The sequence below is a fragment of the Sceloporus occidentalis genome, unplaced genomic scaffold (genome assembly GCF_023333645.1).
Source record: "Sceloporus occidentalis isolate IW3139 unplaced genomic scaffold, rSceOcc1.0.p SCAF_3, whole genome shotgun sequence".
NCBI classification, from domain to species: domain Eukaryota; kingdom Metazoa; phylum Chordata; class Lepidosauria; order Squamata; family Phrynosomatidae; genus Sceloporus; species Sceloporus occidentalis.
The window spans coordinates 52,333,091-52,351,794 of NW_028316983.1; the positions used below are offsets into that span (position 1 = coordinate 52,333,091).

Here is an 18,704-nt window from a genome sequence, read left to right on the forward strand (position 1 = left end):
ATATACTGCACTAAAAATGTTGCATCCAAAGCTAATAGTTGAGCTAATAGTGTTGGCATGCATGGGTATGTATAGGACATAACATTCCTAGAGTTATAGTTTTTGTGGGTTTTTAGGGCTATGAGGCCATATTCTAGAAGAGTTTTTTCCTGATGTTTCACCAGCACCTGTGGCTGGCATCTTCAGAAAAAGTCCTAGAGTTGTTCATTGAAACTATGACAACATTAACAGTGAATTGGGTTCTTCTCTTTCTGCTTTGAGATATTGTGCAAAGTTTTTCAGTGGAAGACAAAAAACAAAAACAAAACTAAACTAAATAAACAAAAACAAACCTCGAATAAGACCAACAGATGTCTAATATCTGCTTATTTTTAGGTTGCCACTGGATTTCTTCTAAAGAAAATGTTCCAAACAGTTTTTCAAGTGGACTGGTTGAGGAATTTCATGAGAAACTAAGGATCAAACTATTCATTATATTAATCATGCAGTTTGAGAGAGAGAGAGAGAGAGTTGCTCACTTTCTGGATATTAGAATTAAAAAAGGATCTCTGTCAATGTCAAACCATCAGTTCTGCCCAGCTCAGTTCAGACTATCGAAACAGACTATTAATTCTAAAACAGATTCAGCAGAATGCCTTCTTTGATTTCAGAGGTAGTAGTAAAGGTTTCTAGACCCATTACACAGTTATAGAGCTACTATTCCACTTTAACTGCTATGGCAACATCTCATGGCATCTGGGATTTGTAGACTGGTGAGCCACTACAGGTCTCTGGATAAGAATATTAAATGTTTGTGAGTGTGTACATTCAAGTCACCTGTCAACATAAAGAAACCCCATGAACTTCATTGGGTTTTGTTAGGCAAGGAATACTCAGAGATGGTTTGCTAATTCCTTTCTCTGACATATAGCCTATGTTACCTGGTATTCATTGACCATCTTCCGTCCAAGTACTAACCAGGGCTGATTCTACTTAGCTTTCAAAATCAGATGGGATCTGGTACCTTAAGGTTATTTAGACTAGAATACTAAACTCTAGAAAAGGTCTGCATGCCAGCCCTTCAATATTTTTGGTGTGTTGGTATTGGCTTCTGAAGTGATACCTCAGCAGTTAAATCACAATTTCCCCCTCCATTCATGCAACCCCTTGGGAAGAATTATTCACCTTTAAAACAAGCTGAGTAACATTCGAGCAACTTGTTTTAACAAACAAATAAGGTTTTGGTTTTTTTTTTTTTTGAAGCAAGAAGTACCAAGAGGTTATTCAACAGGGATAAATAAAAATAAAAAATAACTGAAAAGATGAAATGTAGGAGGGGTGACATCTGGCTTGGCAACAGTACACGTGAAAGGGATCTGGGAGTCTTAGAAGACCAAAAGATGATCATGAGCCAACAGTGTGATGCTGCAGATAAAAAGCCAATATGATCCTAGGTTGCATCAATAGGAGTTTAGTGCTTAGTTCAGTGATTCCCAAATGGGATGGTATGCTCCCCAGGGGTGTGTGAGTGTGGAAAGAAATGAGGGAGGAAATGAGGGGAAAAGAGGGCAGCGGGGGAGATGAAGAAAAATAGGTGAGTAGGGGAGCTTCATTCAAAGTATTGGTGCATAAGAATGACAAGGGGAACCTTAGGATCTTGGTGCAGATGAGAAGTTAGAGCACATCGGAGTGGTGGAGAAGCAGTGACAAAAAGAAGCTTTCACATTTGGAACTTGCTTAAACTTTTATGAGTTTTGCTGGGACTTGGCTAGCAGGTTCGAGCTGCACTGCTCCTGTTTACTTCCATTGGACAGGCTGAGAGAAGAAATAGCATAATAAATGTTTGTGTTGGGAGAGATGACTTGAAGCTGTGTGGGGAAGGCATGTCTCTGGGGAAGGAAGGGTAGGAATATCCAAGGTCATCTCCTTCAGATTGAGAGTTCTTCCATGCTAGAGAGAAAAGTTTGAAGCTAGCTGTGATCCTCTCCACCTCAGCAAAAAAAAAGGACCTAAAGTCTTTCCTCATCAGGCAGAAGCTTCTCCCTTTGCACCAGTCATCTTGGAAGCAGTAATTGATCAGCCAATCAAACTACAGCTCTCACCATGCCTATGCTGCAAGGCTGACATGGGCAAGAAGCTTCTCTGCTTAATCACTACCTCCTCTCCACCTGGTCACCTTGGGAGCAGCAACTGAGCAGCCAGCTGGCCTTTCTTTTGCTGTAGGGTCAGTACAGGAAAGGAGGAGAAGAAGACCAGGGCCACTACTGCTGCTGCTTTCACACATGAGAGGCTGAGGCAGAAAGGAGAAAGTGGCAAGCTGGGTGCAGCTGTTGTAGATGCCACTTACTGGGTGGCTGTTGTACACACATGAGACCTAATATCAGGAAATATGATATGAGGGGGCACAAAGGGGCACCCAAGAGGAAAGGAGATGATAGCCTGAAGAGGTTTGGCAACCACTGGTCTAAATTGAGGCAAGTAATAGTGCCACTCTATTCTGCTTTGGCCAGACCCCATATGGAATACTGTGTCCTGTTCTGGGCACCAAAATTCAAGAGCGATATTGACAAGCTGGAGCGTGTTCAGAGGAAGGTGACCAAAATGGTGAAAGGTCTGGAAGCCATGCCCTATGAGGAGTGGCTTAGGGAGCTGGGTATGTTTAGCTTGGAGAAGAAAAAGTTCAGAATTGACATGATAACTATATTTAAATATCTAAAGGGATGGCATACTGAGGATGGAGCAGGCTTGTTTTCTGCTGCTTCAGAGACTAGGATATGGAGAACGGAATGAAATTATAGGAAAAGAGATTCCACTTTTGGAAGAGATTCCACCATTAGGATGTTCCACAGTGGAATATGCTATCTCAGAGTGTAGTGGGGCTTCCTCCTTTGGAGATTTTAAAATTGATGGTCATCTGTTAGGCATCCTTTGATTGTATATTCCTGCATGGCAGGGGGTTAGACTGGATGTCCCTTGTGGTCTCTGCAACCTCTTTGATTCGATGATCTGTATTTGGCAGGAGAGGTGGGGCATCTTATGGCAGGTCCTAAGAGTGGAAAATTAGCCCCTTGACCCAAAGTTGCCTACCCTGTTCTGTTAGAGGTAGCAACGTTAATGTGCCCACACAGTTGGTCCTCTATATCCACAGATTCAACCAGCAATGGGTTGAAAATATTCCCAAAACACACACACACACACACACACACACTCCAAAATGCAAACCTTAGTTTTGCCATTTTATATAAAGGACACCATTTTACTATGCCATTGTATTTAATGGGACTTTAGCATCCACTGGTTTTATTATTGACTGGGGGTCCTTGGAACCCAACTGCAGCAGATTTTCTAAGTTTAGTTCAGATGCCTTTCTTAACAATTTCTTCATAGAACACATTTTCATATAACATAGATTTCTCATTTTTTGGTTCATAAATACTCATTAAAATGCATTTTTTAAACCATTCCAGTTGATTACCACAGTTACACGTCTGTCTTGTCCATCAGTATAAAAGACCACTCAGTTTATTTTATTCTTATTTACAGACACAAACTCTAGGCCTATATTTTTATTGTGGAAAAGTCTACGGTCGTTTTTTCTTATGAATGTTTCTAAGACAAATAATCTCATACTAAAGATTTTATTGAAAATGTCATTTCCCCCTTTTTTGGGTAAGTTCAGTCCATGCACATTCCACTGATTTACTTTCAGATCAGTTTTAGTTGCTCTATTAAAATATATTATCTTATTGTTATTATTTCTTCTTAACAGCTTCTCAGCTGTTTTAATATCTTCTTCTGGGGCCTTTTCCTTCAACATTTTGCTTCAACGTGATCTTTCAATCTCTCCAAAGAGTTTATTGTACATTTCTTATATGCACAATTGGTTATCAAATCCTCTGGGACTCTCCAATTAAAGGTTATATCTTTTTTTTTAACCACTTTTACAAAAATTTATATCCTCAATGCTTTTTCAGCATTCTTTTGGGAATTTCTTTAAACATAATTGTTTCATTCTAATTTATTTTAAGCTTTTTCTAAAAGTGTGCCCTCAGTATTTCATCTCTGACACTTTTATATGTGAAATGAATTATCACATCTCTTGGAAGTTTTATCCTCCATAAATAAGCAGAGTTTTGTCTATATATTGATTCTATCTTTTTCCCCAGTTTTTTCATGAGAACTGTTTGTAAGGTACACCAAAGCATTTTGACTGTTTGTTTTAAGTCAGTTGGCTCTTCTGGAACAGCTATTAACAGCTATTGTTTTTAAATTGTATTGGTTTAGACTTGTTTGCCACCTTGAGTCCCTATATTGGGAGAAAGCTGAGATATAGGAAAATAAAAGAATAAGAATAATCATTTTTGACTGTGATATTCTAAACTACAGTACAGAATTATAATCTACTAAAATACTAGGAATATGAATGCTCAGGACTGTATAGTTTTCTCAGAATTTGATATTTAATAAAGCATTTGAAAGTAAATTCCATTCTTCCATTTTGGAGGTTGTCAAATATTGAGCACAAAAATATCTATGAATATTATCACAATCTTTAGTAACTACATGCTTGCTAAATGTATACAACTACATGATTGTAGAATCCACACAACCCTTAGTTACTTGCAGAAAAACCAAACTCTTCTACTTGGGACATTAGTTTCCTAAATGCCAATTGGAATAGAAAAGTTTTCACTTATTAAACAGCAAGGAGGGAGCCATTTTGCCATCTGCAGGAGTGAGTTCCAAAGCCAGGGAGCAGTCACCAAGAAGGCCCTCCTTCTTCCCAAATGTGCCTGAGAAAGTGGAGGAATTGATTGAAGCTTAGAGGTCTAGCAGGCTCATATTGGATGACATGGTCTTTTGGATAGCCTGGGCTCAAGCTGACTGAAGCTTAAAAGGTCATAACTAGAACTTTGAATTTTGTCTGGCAATGGTGAAGCTGTTGCAACAAATTATTTGTTTTCTGTGGTCTCTGTGATGTAGTTCTTTAAGCCAAATGAAGTTTCTGAACAGTTTTCATAGACCACATACCTTTTCAAATACCTTATAGAGAGCATTACAATAATCCAAAAGGCTATAACTGAGACATGTGTCATTGTGGCCAAATCTGGCATCTCCAGTAATGGGCACAGATACCACACTAACTACTACATAAATATACTTTTTGCCACTCCTGAATACTCAGTTTCCATGATAAGGGCTTAATCCAGGATAATGCCAAGATGAAATCCTGTGTCTCAGGGTAATCTGTTCCAGCATAGGCTGCATCTCTATTGACTGACCTGCATTTCCACTTTGTGCACCTCTGTCTGGATGAAATTTCAAGCGTCTTCATTCTCATCCAGTTCATATTCCATAATTATCTGAATGTCCTAAAGTATTGCACATGAAATATTATGTAAAGAAAAACAATTGTTTTTTTTTTTTGTCTAAATGAAGAATTTATTAATCCATTTATTCAAGCCACACATTAAAAAACCAACAACCCCAAAACAAAACTGGCTGCTTGTCAAGGCTGATCATAGAGTTGAACTTTTGAAGCAAGGTTTTCTTCTTTTTAAAAAATAATTCTCAGCCATCTGCAGAAGGGGTGGGGGAAGCTTTTGCATATTGTGATAGTATCATGTTTAAAAAGCTTCATGGCTGACTAATTTCTGCAGACATGAAAATACAGAATTGTTTTTAATTAGGCTGATAATTAGCCTGAAATCTCCTTTTAACTTTGCTATTTATGATGACTACAGTTATTTGCTCCAAAAGGAAGCTCAGAGGAATGTGAAGTTGCTTGTTTATGCTGGTTTTCTTCCAAAAAAATGGCTATGAATCTAGTAAAAAACAAAAACAAAAAGGCAGGGGAGAGGACAGAAAGCTATTAGCCAAAGAAATGTTATAGGCAATAACAGTGTAATGCTTCCCAACTTTTCTGTCCTCCTGTGCAATTCCCCAGTTGTACAATTAGCATACTTTGTTACTTGTTCATGCAACTTTTCAGTGGAAGCACCTTGTTGTTTCATTTTGGTTCCCATGACCCCCTTTGAAGGGTCTGAAAAAACACTGAGATCATCTCTTGGGGTCTTTTAACATGAGCAGAATGATACTGACCTCAGAACAGCAGTCCTTAAATAACAGCAGCAGCAGCAGCCACACCTAGAAAGGAAGACTGGAAAGAGAAGTAGCAAAATGAGATTATTGCACATACCTTATCCTGTCTTTTTTCCAACAGGATACATGCACATTTAATTTCAAAGATGGATCTTACCACATTCTCCCGCATGCAGTTCGTATGCAGCCTGTATTCAACCCGGGCTTATCCCATGGCTTTTCAAGGATGGGAAAATCCTGTCCTTGAAAAGCTGTGGGATAAGCCTGGGTTGCATATGGGCTGCATACGGGAGAATGAAGTAAGACCCATCTTTGAAGTTAAATGCATGTGTATCCTGTCAGGAAAAAGATGGGATAAGGTGCATGTGATAATCTCCTGAGACTATATCCATAAACTGCAGTCCATTAACAGTCGGTTGAATAGAGATGATGGTTTCCTAGCACACTACATATAACATTCATTAACACATCATGAAGGCTCTCTTACCCAGTTTATTACATCTCCTTTCTGGTTCCCAGCTAGTTTCACACTATATTCCAGTAACTCCCTCCATAATTCATAGTGCTGTGTAAATTTACAGCGCTTTATAAATAAAGGTTAACAATAACAATAACAACAACAACAACAACAACAACAATAATATGTTTGTCTACTCACTTTGGCTTCAGGCAACATCTTTTCTCCTTCCTTGTTCTCCAATGACCATAGTTAAAACTAAACTTTTCACCTCATCGTCATATCCACAAGTTTTGCATTTCTGTTGCCATTCACACATACAACCTGCTCAGTCATAGCTATAAAGGTTTGCTCCTAGCACTTCACTCCATGCACCTAATGAAGTAGACTTATGTCTACTAAAGCCTATGCTACCAACTTCTTTCTCTCAGTTAGTTTCAAAGGAGCTACAATATTCCTTTGCAGAATGATAGTGAATCTTGGTAGAATATTGTGGTGTTGTGACTAGTGTAAAGATCTGTCTTTTCAATGCACTGTTGGATAGATGGACCTCCAATTGGAAAAACAGATACCTGATACTTGGACATCTTATTTCTTACAGTTGTTGTGTCCCCGAAACAGCATTTCTAAGCCCCAGATGTACCAGTCATCAGACATGCTGGGATAAAGATTCTCAAATCAGCTTGCAAAGTGAAACATGAAGGTCAAAATGATCACTAGGTTACATAAGTGCACTTGTGATTTTTGAGCCCAAACTATTGCTTTTGGAGAGAGTTGCTATCAATGTGTGCCAGGATTATATAGTGGTTAGCCTGGGATTTATTTGTGACTGTAGAACAAAACATACAGAAATTTACATCCCTATCTCCTGTCTCCTATTGCCAGAGTTTGATAGCATTATCATAGCAGCATGATATATACTAAGGCAAGGATTTTGAAACTAATTGTTGATTCTGTTGGTCCCCAGAAGCATGTAACCCCAACAATGTTTGGATTTCAACACATGGAAAACATAGAAGCATTTCAGTCAACCATATGCAATTGCACCTTCTCACCTTCCTTTATCCCCTCCCCAGACAATAAACATAAACGTGGGAGGTGAGAGTGCATAGGCAAAGAGAGAGAGGTTGTCATTCCAAGCAGCAGTAGGCACAACTTTGTTGGTTTTTTTAAATTTAAATTTTCATTTTTTCTTTCTTTTTGTTTGTTTTTTGGTTTTTATAAAGCAATAAAACTCATCATGAGAAGTGAACTGGGTAGCAATCAGAAAAGCAGACCAACCACCTGATGGTCAAAATAAGGGAATTACAATGCTTGAAATCATAACAAGAGAACTTAGGCAGTTTTTACATGTTTACAGAGGCAGGTAATTTCCTTTCAATTGTGGTTGTTTATTGTCATCAAATCCACTTTGACTTATGGTAACCCTATGCATGAGAGAAAGCCATCCAAGCCCCTCTCTTATCAACAGGCCTGCTCAGTTCTTGCAGAATTTGCTTTCATCAACATGCTTTTAGAATTTTTTTTGGCCCAAAACAGATGGGCCGAGTGGCTTTGAGCCACTTTGACGGTGTGGTGTTTACTTGATGCACACCAAATTGTGGCTGTAAGCTACTGTGAGGATGCCTAAGGTGGCCCAAAGCCACTGGCAAAAAGAGCATTAAAAACAGCTCCCGCTGGTGGCCTGTTTAGCACCACTTTGAGCACAGGCCATCTGGTTGCCGCAGTCCTGGACCAATCAGGGCCCAATTGGGGCCTGGGGCAGCCAGAGGCTGCTCCAAGCTACTGGTCTGGTTCACCCCTTTGTTTCATTTAATGTTTCCCATTCAACTGAAAGCTGAGCCCAAACTGTCATAATTTAACTATAAAATGTCTGCCTAATGATGCATACATACAGGTGCATACATAATGAACAGAGAGATGAACCCCAGGAAGCTACAAGCATATACTAGACCTTAAGAACTACATGGCTGGACAGCATACAAAATCTAGCAGTTCACATTGGTAGCAATAGGTCACAGTCAGGAGTTCTAAGCCTCCTGCATCCCTTTTCATCTGTGATGACGTACAGAGCATTGATCCCTGCTATACAGAAGGTGCAATACAGGACTCCAGGACAGGGATCACTGAGGAAAGGAGGTGTTGCTGTTTGTTGCTAACTGCCGTCAAGTCAACTTCAACTTATGATGTCCCTATCAATGAGAGACCTCCAAGTCACCCTGTCAATAACAGTCCTGCTCAGGACTTTCAGACTCAGGGCTGTGGCTTCCTTGATTGAGTCTATCCATCTGTAATGTGATCTTCCTCTTTCCCCACCGTCTTCCACTTTGCCATGCATTATTGTATTTTCTCATGAGTCATGTCCTCTTATGATATGGCCAAAGTATTAAAGTCTCACTTTAGTCATCTTGACTTCTAGGGAAAGTTCAGGCTTGATTTGCTCTAGGGCTCATTTATTGGTCTTTTTGGCAGTCTTTGGTATCTGTAAAGCTCTTCTCCAGCACCACAATTCAAATTAGTTAATTTTTTTCCTATCAGCTTTCTTCACTGTCCAGCTTTCACAACCATACATAGAACTGGGAAAATAGGATGGCATGGACAAGCCCTAATTTAATATTCAGTTATATATTTTGACACTTCAGGATCTATCTTGTTATCACATGACAGAAATTGGAAGTATAATCCAGTGTCATCCCAAACGCAATCATGGGTATTCATATTATCTCACGCATTTGCTGGCATTCCGAATGCACTCCGAATGCAATTCCATAGCAATCCAAAATTAAGTAAATTTGGTGAACTAGCGGATTCACAAATCCTATTCCCAAGCTACTTCACATTCAATTTGATGTTGTTTGGTGTGATATTCATGTCTGTTTTGGCCCAGGTATTCCCCCCCCCCCCCGCATCAGTTCACATTATCCTGTGTTCTGTTTTGGCTTCCAGGGCTCCTAGGTCTTCCCCAGCAACCAGGAGGAAAAGCAGCTGTTTTTGACAGGAAAGAGCGGGCGGAGGTAGGAAGGCTATCTATTCGGCCTCCTGCAAGCTCTCTCTGTCCAAAAGGGTGGGCTTGGGGCTTGCTCTGCTGCTGGCCCCTTGTGCCCCTCAGGGACCTTTCTGCCTTCCTTCCTTCCTCCAGGGCCGGGGGCTTCAAAAAGAGAGAAAACTCCCCCCCCCTTTTTTAGCCCCAAAGAGTTCTTCCTCTTCTCTCATTGGGGGAGGATGGAGTGGGGCAGCCTGGGGAATAGGGATCTGTTTTCCTCCCCTCAGGGGCATCTCTCTGGGCTCACAACAAACTCCAACTCCCAGAATTCCATACCCTTCAGCCACAAAGACTTAAAGCTGTGCCAAACTGGGTTATTTCTCCAGTGTGGATGTAGGCTTAGTCGTCAGCTCTGGTACCTGCACAGCTTCCCCTCCCCTTTCCCCCTCCTCCGACTCATGGCAAGGAGGCAGTGGCATTGCCTTCAATGGGACTCCCAATGGGCCAGGTTAGAATCAGAGAGGACCGCTGCAGCAAAGCTCTCCCAAATGGGTGAGACTGCTTCTCTCCCCCCACCCCCATAGCTGGAGACTTAAAGGCCCAGATACAGTCACACACACACAACCATCTGGAGACCCCCACCCCACTTTTTGGGTTTTCTTGGCAGGTTTATTCAGTTGGGGTTTGCCATTGCCATTTTCTGAGGAGGCTGAGAGAGTATGACTTGCACTAGGTCACCCAGTGGCATTCCATCCCTGCCTTCTAGAGTCATAGTCCAATGCTCAAACCAAGTATAAGGTTGCTTTTGACTGGTTTTGAATTGATGAATTGTGTAATAATGTGAAATAAAGGGTAATGAATGCACAAATAAAGTGAATTGCCTACATAACGTGAAATGAAGGGTAATGAATGAACAAATAATGTGAAACAAGGCAAAACCACGGGAACTGGAAGCAAGCTCCACCGGAAGTGTAAAAAGGTCACAATCTGATGTTGCCCTCACTGCGCATGTGTAGGGATGCTAATCTGAATTCTAGACTACAAAGGGTTTGTACTCATATGATTTTTTTTTTTTTTTTGCATTCACACTACTTTGGCTTTGGGATGGGCGCTGTGTTCTTCTGTGCATTTGATAACCATTCACATAATAGTGTTGATTTTTGAATTGGCCCTACTTTCTTTTCTTTCGAAATTGGGAGACATTCCTCCTGTGTGATAGAGTCCCCTGTCTACTTCCTTCATAGGTGCCCTCCAAGTTCTAGTCTTCTTTTGGCTGCAGTTTCCATTCTGGTTAATGACTGAGGTAAGGGATACAAAATCTTGAACTATTTCAACATCTTCATCATCTGCTTTAAAATTTGTAAATTATGTAAATCATCCTTTAAATTATAGTCTTGAACATGAGCACAGAGTCTGATTAGTCATTTTCCTCAGTTTCCAAAGACAATCAACCTATCTATTTCCCACTCCCTCTTCTCCCTCACTAACCATATAATTCTCAGTTGTATGTATGATGGTGGATGGTTAGTCAGCAGCTGTCCTGAAGAAAATGTTAGATTTGTTAACTGTCAATGGTGATGATTTTTTTGTAAAAAAAAATCCACTTATATTATTGCAGCAGTGGGTGGTCTGCACACAAGATGACTAACTAATTTCAGAGGAAAGTGAATTCTTTTAAATATGAATGTTGATTTCACTCTGGGTAGGAGCAAATGGCCACTAATGGCATGGTAGGAACCTGGAAAGATTTCTCTATGGAAACTCTAAGCACTTGAAGAACAAGTCAAGTATTACCATAACTATTCAGAAAACTGAGGAAGGGATGACATGGTAGCATTAGTGACACATCACTAGAAAAGAAGACACCCCACCAAAAGGGAAAACAGCACATGTTCGTGTGAAGATTGTATTTATTAATGCATATGCATATATGCAAATTTAGATTTAATTGTTAGATTCTAAATTCCATAGAGATAAAGCCAATTCCCCATTCCAGCTATTTTTATTTGTATCCCTCTCCTAGGTCACTACATCCCAAATGGAAAGCCCTTCTCTTTCTAATACTCTATTGTCCCCACTCCTTCTGTCTCTCTTTCCCTTTTCCACTGTTCCTTCTCAGCTGCTGACAGTCTTCAGTATATCCTCTCCACCATTCCTCCTCTTTTTCCTCAATTGTTTTTGCTGCTGGGACTAATGCATTTGGCATGGAATCACTGCTGACAATCTTGATTCCTGTTTTCTTAAGGTAATGCAGTGGGATGTATCATTGTCTGCTGGTAGCTCTTAAACACACACACATTCTCTAGAATGCTGCACTAAAGGAAATGTCCTTTCCTTTTCCCACCATGATCCACAAGATTCATCAGCATTTGACCATGCTGCTTTGAAAGGAGGATGGAGGGTTCTGGAATTGGTTTTTCTCTTGGCTTTGTTAAGTTCAAAAGAAAGAAGAAAGACAAGAAGATGAATTATTAGCCACCTTGGATCCCTTTCATGAATATTAGTTTCCCTAACATTTTACAGCATGGACTGGGGAAAAAGAAATACAGGAAATATTATTTTCTTGTTTTCCTTTCAAATATTTCTCTCAAATATTTGAATATTCTTTCCATCTGACATTTTGCGTAGCATTCAGCAGCATCAGCATCAACTCTTCTCATTTTATGTAGGGAAAAGAAAGTCTACTGATCAAGGGTTTTACAGTCAGGATTAGTCCTAGAACTACTTTTTATGCCAAGGAATTGTGCATTGGCAAAGAGGGCAGTGTTTTTAGATTAAAAGTAGGGCACAACTTCTACTGGCATTACAGTTGGTCCTCTTCATCTATGGATATTTTATCCATGGATTCAAGTATCCACATCTTGAAAATATTTAACATTTTCCTCAATAAACAAACTTTGATTTTGCCATCATATATAAGGGAAACCATTTCACTATGCCATTGTATTTAATGGGACTTGAGAACTCACAGATTTTGGTATCTATGGGGGCTCCTGGAACCAAACCCCAGCAGGGCTCACTGTATTAAATCAGGAAAAGTGTGTTTCTGTATGTATGTGAGTGTGCATACAGTATTTGTGTGGAGGTATGGCATAAGAATGTACTTTCCTTGTACACTTGAAGAGGTGTCTCCATTTCCCAGGTCATTTTGGCCTCCTCAGTTGATCTGGTGAAGTCTGAGCCTTCAGCTAATGCTTTGAAAAGTTACTGCCCACAGTAGGGATGCTAATTTTCAACAAATTCATCCTTTGAAGTGAGGATGAATAATTTTCAGTTTTCTTCCCACTGCAAAGAAAAAAAATTATGTGTAGTTCTCACCTGATATTCATACATCTCAAAATGTTTCAGGAAATAACTTTTTATGTGAGAGAACTGTGGGGGTTTTGCACAAAAAACAGTATTTCCAGATAGCCACATGTGGTTTTTGTGGAATACTGATGTTTTCCATGGGAAAAAAACAAACAACAATATTGTACAGTATTTTTTTCTACAAAAAATGTTGCACAACTAAGATCTTGTGCTGTAGATATTTGTGTGTGTGTAAAACTGTTGTTTTTTTGCATAATATTTCTTTTTCATGTGTAAGATTTTCTATGTTTACATAGAAAACTACCTCTTGTGTGTGCAAGTGTGCATGTGCACACACACACACACACACCCCACATATTACTGCTGGAAATAGTGCTTTGTGCACAAACCCCAAAATTCTGACACACACACAAAATGTGTATTTCTTTACTGACTTTCCCAAAACACGTCAGGATGTGTGAATGTCCTGCAAAATACCCAGCTAAAGGTGCATGGAGATCTTGCCACTGTATTTTTCTTCTTGACCGGATTTCCAAGAGTTGGAAACCACATTTTGTGGAGAGGAAAAGTATAACAGCAAGTATTTTTCCCCTTTCCATTTCTAGGTCACAAAAGTATAACTTTCCCAAGCTTTTAAAAAATAAAGATACCACAAATCCTCTATGTTTGCTGTTGCATACACGTTGAATATGATTTCCAGTTCCAGCACCTGTCAAAAAACTGCTGATTGGTCATCATTTTGTCCTGTGTATTAAATTACAGACACTTCTGACTTATCACGATCCATGATCTTTCTTGCCCTCACACTCTTTTTCACCTACCAAAGTTGGGATAGTTATACGCTGAATCAGTTTATGTACCAGTATCCTAGAATGGCCTCAGGAAGCCAGGAAACATGCTAAACATTGGCCAGACTGGAGGTTGTCTGAAAAATTATTGAAAAAAATCAGAAATTTTGCAGTGGATGCCCTGAAAATTTACCAACATCTTCAAAATGGAGGCTTGTGAGTAGTGTCATATTTACCTGTGTCAGTAATAGGAACTGCCAGCAGGGAGCAGCAAACACTAAGCATTGAAATAAGTAGAATAAAAATACCACTATTTTCCAGAACTAAGGAGGAGATAGTTATAATCAGTGTATATGAGAATTGTAAGTAACTGGCAGTGTGACTTTGATATTTTGGCTCTACTTTTCTTTTTGAATTGCATTTAATCAGAGCATCCTTGAAGGGAGGGTGTAAGGTTTCTTTCTTTCCTTGGTTCTCCATTAACTGGTATTGATTTGGGTTAGGAGCTTTTCCCACTTGCTTAGAAAAGAAAGATAATCTTATTATCAAGAATGATAAGCCTAGCTTGCAATCACTAGAGATGCAGTCCTAAGCACACTTAGTGGAAGCGTTTGTCAGCTTCTACCTCAGAAAATACTGTGTGGTTTTAAAAGATCAGCAAAAACAAAGAAGAAAGGGAGAGAACAGGGAAGGGAAGAAAAAGAGAAGTCTCAGACCACAGCACAGCCTCACTCTTGTTCTCTCCTTTTGTTCTCCCACATGTTGTGGGGTATAACTAGAGTCTTGCATTATTGTATGCCTCTTTTATGTGTCTCAGGCCATGCACTTTCTGTAAAAGATTGCTCTGCCTATTGGTAGGACCAGCTCCAATCACACATTTTTGCTACTTTTATCTGACTGAGGTATTCCCTTGTCTGGAAATTATGTACGGTACAGGCCACATATAGAATTGTGCAGGTCACACATCAGGTCCTTTTCTTGTTCCAACTTATCCCTGGACTTTGTCCACAAATACTTGGAATAGTGAAAACAATTATGAGCTACTCTGAAAACCATGTATATGTTTTTGGCTTGTGGTGTTGCAAAACTACTCCAAAGCTACTGGAAGTCAGCTGTGGTGGCAAAAGGCATTGACATCAGGCTCTGCTGCTCCTAGTAGATGAAATAAGACACAAAGAATTGTCTGTGTCCAAATACAATTTCATAGCTGTAGGCTTCATTGTAATCAGGGATGTAGAATAACAGAGCAATCTGAAATTAGGCAGAGCTTGGAATCCTTTTTTGGGGTACATTGTTCACTGTAGTCAATGACCATGTTGACATTGTGAGAGGTATAGTTTCCAAAAGTAAGTTCTCTATGATTTCTGGCAAGGAATGTGTGAAACCCAACTGTAATATCATCTTCAAAGCCATGCCATCCCACTCCAGCCAAGATAATTTGTGAAGATGACCCTCCCCTCTTTTTTTTTTAAAGGAAGGGTTTATTGTTTAAGGTCTCCACTGTTGTGCACATTCTCTCCATTAGTTTCAACTAGAGTTGAAAATATTGATGGTGTATTATATCAACAATTCTGCTGGTGGAAGGTAGAAAGAACCTGGAGTCACAGTAGCTGTGAAAATAATAAGACCTTGTAGAAATAGCTTGCTCAGAACTGACTTACTGTATTTTCTTTCTCTTTTCACAGCTGTATAATCCTGGCAAACATGCAGCCACTAGTACAGTGCCCCAGTATACTCTCCTGGTTCTCATACACTGTTTCAAGCTAAGCCAGTATTCTATCTCCAGCATGGTTAATGGGCTTGGTCCTGCCTCTCAAGGGAGGAGAACTTTGGAACCAAATGATCCAAAGTCATCCCTGATATAGTCCTGGAGCAGCCTATTTGGGACCCACTAACATAGCCAGTGGGTCTCTTATACCCATGGAACTTTCCATTGGCTTACTGGAGGCCTCCAGTAAGCACAAAGTAATTTCCTGAAGAAGGGATATTTCCACTCCTTACTATGTCTCCCACCTGGTGATCCAAAAAAGATTAGAATAATTCTGTCAGATCTTAAAGCAAATCTTAATAGAAAATGAATGTTTGTCAGTTGAAAAGACATTCAACATGTTTAATGTGAATTTTTAAGCTCCCCGCAGCAAACCTTGGTCAGTTCTCACTCAAAAGAATCATTTTCAAGACATAGAAACCAACCAACACACACAAATGGAAAAGATTCTTTTGATGCCATTTAGAGATACATCACTGAGCACTTAAAATGCTTTAAACAGGACAGCAGGATTTATATGTATGTTCTTATGCAGTATCTTCTTGTATAACTACAATTAGTATTTCACCTTTAACAATTATGGCAGTGACTCAAGAGTCAATGACATCTCTGCTAAAAGAAACAGACTATCCCTGTCAGTACTTAAAGAGTAATATGTGAGCAGGTGAGAATTTTCATTTGATTGGTGCCACAGATAATGATTTGTCTTGGCTGCAACCCCAAACTATGGCAATTGCTCAAGATATATTGTTTCTGCAGACCCAATCCCTTGAGCAAAGAGCATATACAGTAAAGATCTAGGGAGGTTCAGTCTTGCTCTTCAAACATGGCATTATAGGGATAAACTAGAAGCCTGAAGCTATAGACTATGACAGAGAAGTTCAAATCATTCTGGAGACTCCCTCCCCATCAGTGCTTCTTGGCCCTTGTTAATCCCTCTGAGCTCCAAAAGAAAGCAACAGTGTAGGGATAGCATGAATTGAAACTGTCAGAATTCCTTTTCTGAACAATTTAAATGTACAGCAGAATTACCAAGGCCTAGACCCAAAGCCTCAACATTAGGGTCAAGACATTGTTCTGACTAAGGGTAAGTGGCACATGGACAGCGCTCCCCACCACACATTTTAGGGTATGTGGTTAACCATGTATCCTTGGCTCTGGAGGAAGATGATCCCTCAGAAACATTTCCTCCCTCTCTACCAGAAAAAAAAATAACACATCAAGTAGCTAACATGTTCCTGCCCTTTCAAGATGCTCAAAACCTGCTGCCTGAGGCAGCTGCATTGCTCTATCTCATGATAGCTTGTCTCCAGTTTCATTATTATGGCATCTTTATCAGATTCATGTGCCCATATTGGATGTATGAAGGTCATAGTGGGGCTGTGCTTGTTGGTTCTGACTGTATTCCATTAATTTAAACACTTTCAACAGAAAGCCTGAGGACAAGAGCCTCTTTTGAATACAAGCTCACTGAGATTTTTTGAAGCTTCCTCCATGTGTTTATTTTAGAAGCCACTGTGTTATCTAGAAGCTGTAATAATGGCATGAAGGCTGAATGATCAAACCCACATAGTACCTACACCCATAGATCTTGGTTCAGGACTCAAAGTTTGAAAAGTTACACAAGGGTCAGGGGCATAGTAAGGACCCTATCACATGGGGTTAAAACCGTGGCTTACCATTCCCAAATTCAGTGCTAATTCAGGAGGCAGACAGGTTCTATCACATAGAAATCACTGCCAAATGAGCTTCTGACATCTAAAAGTGGCCGCCAAAGCTGCTTACAAGACCCGGGCTGCATCTGGGACAGACTTGGGTGGCAATTCAGTCATGATTTCTGTGTGATAGAACTCAGATGCCTTTCAAATTAGCACTGAATTCAGGAAAGGTAAACTGTGGTTTTTACCCCATGTGATAGGGTCCTCAGTGGGTACCTAATCCAACTCTACCCTTCCTTCCCTCCTCTTAATACTTGGAGATGGGAAAAAGAACAACCTTTTGGGTTTGGTCTGATTAGCTTTCCCCATCAGGGCTCAAGACTAGTGGTGGAAGTCAACATGTACAGAACTCCAGGGAGTTTGGCCACTGGAGGTAAGAAAAGTTAATTGGCTTGGCTCTGGAGCTTGAATGGCTTGCCTTTGACATTCTAAAGAAGACATTGATATACACCTGCTTCAGCATATGCTGTACTATGCAACCCTGCTGCAGATCAAGTTTAAATAGTTAATAAGGTAGCCAGTAATTTGTGTGTCTGCATCTTCCTTTGGAGTGATGGCAAAAAGAAAACTGTCAGCTGTTTTATGCCCAGTTTCAGTTGCCTTAGGCATGACCACAAGACTCATTGGATCCAAGACAGAAATATGTAATACAGATTTAAAATAAAATTCTTTTGCTAACTAAGTGTAATTTGTTAGGGTATGCAACAAAGAGTCCTGTGAGAATTCAAAGACTAACAATTTTGTTGAGAGATGATAAAAAATTCTTTTAGATTGCACAACCTGCTTCATCAGAAATGTAAAGAATGGTCTTTATCTAAGTAAGGCAACTGCCTTTGAAAATTCTACCACAATAGAAGTTGTTAGTTTTTAACATTCCACAGGAATAATTTTTTTTGCCACAAATCAACATAACATCTTTAGAATTTATTTGTTGGAACACATCAAAAAGCTTTAGAAGAAAAGAAAACTAGTCCTTTATTTTTGCAACATAATCTTTTTTTTTAGCCATTTTAAGCAGAGGAAATTAATTTAATTCAACCTCTGCCTTAAACTATGCAATAATCCTATTGCTTCATGAACGAAGATTCAGGAAGGACTCATCCGTGCTTTCTACAAGCACATTGATGATGTTAGATGTATCCTTCGAGCCTGTGCAATGGATTTTTCTGGTGGAGTGCAGCATGCACAGAACTGGCCTCACCCTGTAAACCAGAGGTTCGACTGCTGAAGCATGGATGGTGGCAGCGAGGTCCTCGGGTCATAGGTTTGATTAGAGTTTCCTTCTCTTAGATGGTTGACCTTACAGGGTTAGACGAGCACCATCTGCCCGGGTTTGGGATTAGAGTTTTCCTTCTCCTAGGATGGTTGCCATAAGGCTTGAAGACTGTCATCTTCCAGCCTGAGAAGGAGTGATCAGACAGGCCCCGCTCCACCAGGGATAGTCTGAAGAAAGAGACTCCTCCCTCCTTAACTGTCATCTTCCGGCCTGAGAGGGAGTGATCAGGCAGGCCCCACTCCACCAGGGATAGCCTGAAGAAAGAGGCTCCTCCCTCCTTAACTGTCATCTTCTGGCCTGAGAGGGAGTGATCAGGCAGGCCCA

At 40.0% G+C, this 18,704-nt stretch overlaps 1 protein-coding gene across 3 annotated transcripts in view; it reads right to left on the minus strand.

The window, feature by feature from the left end:
* CAMK1G (calcium/calmodulin dependent protein kinase IG) overlaps nucleotides 1-18,704 on the minus strand; it is a 100,001-nt gene that overhangs the window by 63,479 nt on the left and 17,818 nt on the right. Inside the window, exons 1-3 of one of the 3 annotated variants that reach the window (XM_089514428.1) lie at nucleotides 6,740-7,749; nucleotides 6,082-6,139; nucleotides 5,262-5,351 (exon numbers count right to left, since the gene is read on the minus strand). In XM_089514428.1, coding sequence (XP_089370554.1) covers nucleotides 5,262-5,329 — 68 coding nt within the window. In that variant the 5' untranslated portion in view covers nucleotides 5,330-5,351; nucleotides 6,082-6,139; nucleotides 6,740-7,749. Of the gene's footprint in view, nucleotides 1-5,261; nucleotides 5,352-6,081; nucleotides 6,192-6,739; nucleotides 7,750-18,704 lie in introns of those variants that run through there. The other 2 variants (XM_089514427.1, XM_089514430.1) reach the window with 2 other exon arrangements.